This window comes from Misgurnus anguillicaudatus, chromosome 17, assembly GCF_027580225.2.
Source record: "Misgurnus anguillicaudatus chromosome 17, ASM2758022v2, whole genome shotgun sequence".
In the NCBI taxonomy this organism is placed as follows: domain Eukaryota; kingdom Metazoa; phylum Chordata; class Actinopteri; order Cypriniformes; family Cobitidae; genus Misgurnus; species Misgurnus anguillicaudatus.
This window is the reverse complement of record NC_073353.2, coordinates 27,075,070-27,082,952: the sequence shown is the minus strand read 5'-3', so window position 1 is coordinate 27,082,952 and position 7,883 is coordinate 27,075,070. Positions and strand designations below refer to the sequence as shown.

The 7,883-nt window shown below is 33.5% G+C and overlaps 1 protein-coding gene across 1 annotated transcript; it reads right to left on the bottom strand.

Moving 5' to 3' along the window:
• Positions 1-2,424: 2,424 nt before the first annotated feature.
• Positions 2,425-4,089, bottom strand: LOC141350204 (ladderlectin-like). Its single transcript, XM_073854809.1, has 6 exons — positions 4,018-4,089; positions 3,859-3,926; positions 3,376-3,461; positions 3,145-3,273; positions 2,947-3,058; positions 2,425-2,635 (listed from the first exon to the last, which is right to left on the bottom strand). The coding sequence occupies exons 2-6, from the start codon at positions 3,917-3,919 to the stop codon at positions 2,562-2,564; spliced, it is 462 nt and encodes a 153-aa protein (XP_073710910.1). The 5' UTR covers positions 3,920-3,926; positions 4,018-4,089; the 3' UTR covers positions 2,425-2,561.
• Between the last annotated feature and the right edge of the window lie 3,794 nt (positions 4,090-7,883).

The window sequence follows — 7,883 nt, the reverse complement described above, 5'->3', positions numbered from 1 at the left end:
TTCCTACCGTGACAAATACATTTTAAAAATGTTTTTATAATGCTCACGTAATAATAGTGACAAAATATAATTTAAATGTTTTATGAAAATCAACCAATGAATTATTATTTATTACAGTTTTACTAGAAATATTGAAATTGTTAGGGAAAACTGGAAACGGAATCGGAACCGGAAATTTTCTTAAAAATGCTTTTATAATGCTCACGTAATAATAGTGACAAAATATAATTAAAATGTTTTATGAAAATCAACCAATGAATTTTTATTTATTACAGATTTACTAGAAATATTGAAATTGTTAGGGAAAACTGGAACCGGAATCGGAAATCTTCTTACTATACCCTACACATGGAGTTTCCATGGAGACCGGCCCACTTAAGTTCATGACAACATATTAATATAATTACATACTCAGTAACCTACATTAGTCTGCAATAGTGCACTGTTCTCTGCAGCCTTGCAATTTATTGTATTTTTCAAATATATAATTTCCAATTCAATACAAATACAGTAGCCTAAAAAATAATGATATTTGCCATAATCGTGCAGCTCTCCCATAAGGTATTTTAAATTAATAGTATTCAATTAAACTGATTTAAAAGCTACTGAAAGGGAACAAATGTGTTTGTGTCTTCCCCTATATTTCTATTTTTATAAATGATGGGTCTTGAGATTACCTGCAGGTTGAAAACGTTTGAAACCCCTGATATACATTACAGAAGCAAAAGATTGATCAAGTAAGCAAGGGGAACAGATGGAAAAATAAAAATACTTTGATTGTGTATATTGCCAAATAACTTAAGGTAGGCCTATACCTTGTGTCAAAAAAAAAAAAAAATTATATATATATATATGTAATGGACTTTTCCTTTTAGATTCCGTTTGTAGCAAGCCAAAAAAAGCAGAAAAAGACATGCCGATCGTGTAATTTTCATGTGTTTTAGATGTTAATGAACCCTAATGCAACAATTCTTTCAATAAGTGGGTGGGACTTCATCTTGGGTATACAGCGGGGGTGACATTTCCCACCCGCAAAGTACGCGAATGGGGCTTGATAATATTGTGAGTGCTGGCAGCTTAGGGACATTAGCATGACAACACAGTCCTTCGTAGCCAAAAAAACAGACCGGCCCACCGGGAATTCTCCCGGTCCTCCCTATGGCCAATCTGTGCATGAGTGTGGAGAATAAGAACCATTGTTTGTGGAATGATACTAATTAATGCCTTTGTGTCAGTTTATTGTTTAAAATGGTCTGCAAGTGTACGTTTCACATATGTAACGCGTGACCTTTAGACATGATTACGCAATACGTAAGGCTGCACTGGTTTAGAGCCCTTTAAAGCTGTGTTGACAGGAAACTGTGAACTGTTGAGGTCCAATAAAGTCTATTAAATTGAGAAAAGTCCTGGAATGTTTTCCTCAAAAAACTTAATTTCTTCTTGCCTGAACAAAGAAAGACATAAACGTCTTGGATGATTTTTTTTATTTGTCTGTTTAGTCTGTTTGCTTTATTGGAGAACAAAATAAACAAAATGTGTGCCAAACATTGTAAATAAAAAATTATAACATTTATAATTAACTTTTAGAATATGTGTACTGTATGTACAAGTAAGATAGCTATGAGAAAGGTGCCAACCATATTTAAGCTTTGCCAAAAGTGTTTGTATGCTCTGCAATTTTAGGATTTTATGACAAAATCATTTAAAACAAGCAGTAAAAATATATATATAATCTGTCTGTATCTATCGGTAGATGTCATTCAGTAATTGATTGGTATTGGCACAGAAATTATGTGTCAGCGGATCTCTATTTAAAACTATTAAAATTCATCCCACTGTATAGTATTTATAATATTTATGTATTTTTTATCATGTACAATAGACTGTTTATACAGCAAGTAACAAGATAAATAAACGACTTATTTGTTTATGTGAATAATAATAACATATAGGGGCGGTTTCCCGGTCAGGGATTAGCTTAATTCAGGACCAGACCTAAGTTTAAGTACTTTTAACAAATATGGCTTACTAAAAATATTACCTGTGTGCATTTTGAGACAAAACAAAGGGCCCTGATGTATTTTAAGATATGTCAGTGCAAGTTGTTTTCAGTTTGGACAGCTCTTAAAAATGTTTTAGGCTAGGACAGTCTAATCCCTGTCCGGGAAACCACCCGATAATGTCCTAATATAACTAAGGACTAGTCCTGGATTAATCTAAACCCTGTCTGGGAAACTGCCCCTATGTCCAGAAATAAATAGGTTTTATCACATGTCTCAATATGTTTGATATTGTTTTAATGTAAATACAACCTGTACCTTTCTCAAGGCTATCTCTTCAAACTACCATTTTCTACAGTACACAATAATTACAAACAGTGTATATTTTTTACATATGACTTTTACATGAATTTTGACTCCACAATGCACACAATTTGCTTTATTGATTTTAGTAGTATTTCAAATAAGATATGGAAGTTTAAATATCAAAGAATGAGAAAAATATAAAGATACGGTAGGCTGCATAGTACAATCAAAGTACTTTTGAAGCAGATTGACTTCTCATGATTTCATAGGTTGAGCACAAATGTAGCTTGTTGTCAATGAACAAGCCATATCATTCCAGCAATGGTTACCTGTAGGATGAAAACAAAATAAATTATGATCATAATAGTTGTAGTCTGAATAAAAACTGTATATTCATAAATCACTTATAAATAGTATGAATCATGTTTAAATAAATACAGCAGGGTAACCAAACTTGGTCATGGAGAGGGCCGATGTCCTGAAGAGTTTAACTCCAAATTCCCTTAGCACACCTGCCTGGAAGTTTCTAGTATTTGTAAGAAGTTAACTAGCTGATTAAGGTTGCAGCTAAACTCTGCAAGACACCAGCCCTCCAGGACCGAGTTTGGTAAAATACTGTAATGATAGGATTCATTCTTACTGCCAACATTTATGACAATGCAGTTCTCAGGGCCACCGGCATTGTTAGGTTCATTAGCGCACCAGTTGACATAGTCAAATTCAGATCCATCAGACCACAGCCATTGCCCATCCTAATAAGTGAGGAGAGACAGAATTCACTACTCACACTTCATTATCACACATTCATAATCTAACTGTGTAAAGCAAAATGACTTACCACTTCACCATCTTGACCGGCAATCCATGTGCCACTTTGTGTGCCAGCAGGTATTAGACTCAGGAGAAAGTCATTTAGCACCTTGTTGCGCACAGAGGCGAGATTTGCATCAAGGGCTTCACAGTTTTTCTAAAGAGACAGATTTTCATTGTCAGTCCAAAATCAAATTATTGTAGTTTAGCTTGGATTATAAGAGTAAATAAGTATTCCTGAATAATTTCTAAACAGTACCTCAGCTGTGGGCCAGTTAACTGAATTAGGGAAGAATTTGTAGCATTCTACACCAAAAGGTGTCCATCCAAATAAGCAGTCTTCAGCTACACAGTACATAACAAATATAAGGCTCAAATAATAAAGGGTTGTTGCTTAAAAGGGTTTATTACTTACAGCAATGCTACAAAATAAAATAAAAATTCCCAAAAACCTTTAGTCAAATGATGGTTTCTTTATTAAATTTGTATAGCCTGTAGAAACTTTTTCCACTACAAGGAGCCTTTGTGCAACAGAAAATGTATGTGGATGTTAAAGGTTCCTTATGAAACCATACAGTCTGACAAAGAGCCTTTTGGGCACCTTAATTTTAGGAGTTTTAAGCTTTATACAATATTTTAGATTGCCATGATATTAGTTCAGGCAAAGGAAAACCACTTAAAGTTTTGTTAAACGCACATTTTTAGGAGGAGGGTTGCAATGATAAATAAATTTATTTGTTACCTGCTGCATTCTCAACAGAAAAGACCAAGAAAAGAAGCACAAGAGCTCTCATCACTGCCATGATGAATCTGAAAAAAATATGTGAAAAGTGATACATCTGAACTAAGATAGTTAAGTATTAGTAAATATTAAAGACAGAGATTCAGTATGTTAACTCACAGTTTTTCAGATCTTCGTTTTCAGAACTTCAGTGAAGTGTAGATCGTGTGAGGGTCCATAAGGAGCCTAACTTTTATACATTATTAGGGAGGGAGGGATTTAATAACAAAATAATAATGTTTGATGATAACAAAGGTCTAAATACCATCAATGTGTACTTAGCTGATGAAATGTGATTGTTATCAAAACAAATATCCTGATCTGACACATGACATTTTCGTTTTGATCACTTATTGTGCATCATTTTAGATATTAATTGCACTGACATATGTTTCACATATTTTGATTGTATACAGTAACTGTGTGTACATTAGAAAATTATTTTACATTGGATTTTTGCAAATATTTAATAATATATATAATTTTTTGATAACCAGCCAACATACAGTACTGTGCAAAAGTCTATGCTACTATTAGATTTGTTGTTTTTGCAATTGTATAGTGATCATATATAATTATTTCTCAGTCTATTTATTAGAATACAACCAGAAAATACAGGAAATTATTAAAAACAGTATAGAAGTATAAGCTGAAGTGTCAAGTATTTAGGGTAAACTCCTCTTTCACTTGAGGAATTGAAGGCAGCTGCAGGATCTCTTAAACTTAAATGAAATCAAATCCTAATTTCTAATTCTAATCGAATGACTTCAGGACTTCAGTCTCCTCAAAAAAGCTAAAGATGTGTTCACTGTCAGAAATAAAGGTACAGAAATGTACCTTTTCTGTCACTGGGCTGTACCCTTTCTAAAAGTTCAGCTTTGTACCTAAGGATTTAATTTTAGTACCTCAGAGGTACATACTGGGACCAAAGAGAGCTTACTTGTACCTCAAAAATACATATTAGTATCTCAAAGGTACATATTGATACTAAATGTTTACATTTCTGTACCTAATGCATACAATTACCTTTTTAAAGGGTGCTGCCCTTTAAAAGGTCAAACTAAATACTGACTGGTGCCTGAAGAAGACATTTAGTTCTGAAAATTGTTTTGTTTTTAATTTTGTGTAGCTGTATTTTCTGTTTGTATCTTAAAAACAGTGAAAAATAAGTATGGATGGACATTAAAACTGCGTTAAAATAACAGCACAGAATTTTGCACAGTACTGTATATAATCATGTGAATGATTTAGTTAAAAATGACAAATAACTAACTTAACCCATGTCACTAAGGGCTGTATCATACACCCGGCTCAATGCAGAGCAATGCTCGAAGCAAGTCTTTTGCTAGTTTCAACCCGGTGCAATTATCATTTTCACTTTTAGTGCACGTTGTTTAAATAGCAAATGCATTTGTGCCCAATTTTGTGCCCATGGGCGTTCTGGTCTGAAAACAAGGTGTGTTCAGGCGCATTGTTGGCGCGTTGTTATTTTGTGGCAACCAAAAAAAAGACTACACCATTGACCAATTAAATACTGGTCTAAAGTCTGAAGTCAATGGCGCAATATTGTTTTTGTTATTCAATGAGCGCGTAAGTATAGCTAATATAGTTAGAAGGCATAAAGAGCAGCTTCACCTGTAGCCTGGTAATTTAGTTATTAAATGTTTTGGTTTAAACAAATGCAAATATTGAATATATTTTTAATTTTTTTTTAAATGGTACCCACGGTTATTGTATATGATGACTTTGTACCTGTGGATATTAAATCAAATCAACATTTATTTATATAGCCATTTTTAAAAAACAGCAAGTCTCTTAAAAAATGCTGCACAGACAAAATTAAACAACTTAAAATAAAATATATATGTAAAAAAAGAAAAGAAAATACCACTAAAAAAGAAACACACAACAACATTAAATTCAATAAGAGAATAACAGTACAGTCCTCATAAAACACAAGAAACATAAAAAGAACAGCTCTAAAACTGAATTAAAAGCAAGATTATAAAAATAAGTTTTGAGATTGGATTTAAAAAGAGCAATAGTTTGGACCTGTCTTAAATTTAGTGGCAGACTATTCCACAGTTTTGGTGCTGCTACCGCAAAAGCTCGATCCCCCCTACTTTTTTCCTTGTTCTAGGGACACTCCGGAGGGTGTGGTCAGCTGACGTTTACTATCAGTAAACGTGATAGATAAGTTTGATTAATGCCCACAAAGAGGTCATTACAGTAGTCAAGACGGGTAGAAATAAAAGCATAGATAACTCTCTCAAAATCACTAAACGAAAGGAAAGGCTTAACTTTGGATAGTTGTCTTAGCTACTAGATTAATCTGTTTGTTCAGTTTAAAGTCACTGTCTAATATAACACCCAAGTTCTTTACAGAAGGCTTAACATATAAACCTAAAACACCCAAATCTAAATTTGGTGACTCACAAGCACCGCCAGGCCTAAATAGTATAACTTCAGTTTTCCCCTCATTGAAACAAGATTTCATGTTTTCTGAAAATCTAACCTAATGGAAGTGAGTATAATGTAAAGAGTATAGGACCAAGAATGGACCCTTGAGGAACACCACATGAAAGATAATCTCATGAAGATAGGATGAGATGAGAATCGTTTTTAAGTAATCACTCACGGCGCTGTCCGTGTGCTGAAGGCTCTCCACACGTTTGTAAGTTCTTTATTTCCTGTTTGTTACAAATGAAGTATTTTTAAGTACAAACCTTTTCATACATTTGTAAATTATTTTTTGAGAAACAGATCATGTAGGCTATCCATTCATTTACAGCAATTAAAAGCCTGCTAATTTTACTTCCATGACTGAAAGGAAACGACTTTTAAAGGTTTTAATACCAAAAAAATAACAGTTTCAATACAAATAAAAACAATGCAATTTTTTATATCAATCTTAAACTGGTGGTCTTTTTCCTCCGCTTAGTTTTTCAGTTTACAAATTCCGCCATTTAAATAGGAAATCAGCAAGGCGCCAGTGCAACTGGCTTTTAGAACCCGTTCTCACCAAGATGCGTACAAATGACACGCAGTGTCATTATCGTGCAATAGATACGCCAAATTCCGATTTTGCGTGCATATGATACGCCAGTCCTTCCCATTCAGTTATATGGCGAATCGTTTCGTGACGTTTTATTTATTTTCGCTTGGGTTTAGGGTTAGAACAACTTTTTGTTATATAAAAATGACATCCTAACCCAAACCCCAACTCTAACCCCAACTCCAAGCGACCATGGCTTAAATATAGATAAAAACATAGAGAAACCTGTATATTAAATAACCTGCTTAAACAAATGTGAAATCTAACCCTAAACCCAAGCGAAAATGGTTTAAATAACAGAAAACAAATGAGAAAACAATAAATAAAACGTCATGAAACGATTCGCCATATAAGTGAATGGGAAGGACTGGCGTATCATATGCACGCAAAATCGGAATTTGGCATATCTATTGCACGATAATGACACTGCGTGTCATTTGTACGCATCTTGGTGAGAACGGGTAGGGCTTTTAAGGGGGATGAGAGCTGAGACTCTCATTGTTTTATTGCACGTTATGCCACAAAAACACCCATTACTCATTACGTGAAAAGGAACAACCCTTTAAGGTCTTGCTCTTGGCACAAAAAAACATTTTTACCGTCATTAAATTAGCAAAAGTGGAATCAGACACGTCTGTTTAGATCATGCACCGTGCAATTTAGACAATGTGCTTAGATTGATAAAATAGGGCCCTAAAAAGTGATGTGCACCTTCAAATTAATATAACTCTGACATTCTTTGGTCTAGATGCTTAATCTTTTTTTTTTTAGTTTTTACTGAAGTGTCTGTAGTTGTTGATATTAAATTAAAAAAAGTTATAGCAGTTTATTTTTATTTTAATAAATAACAATAATGCAATAAAGTATATATTTTATATAAAAAAAACTATAAAAATGAAAATGTTTCATGCCCAAAATGCTAAACATATTA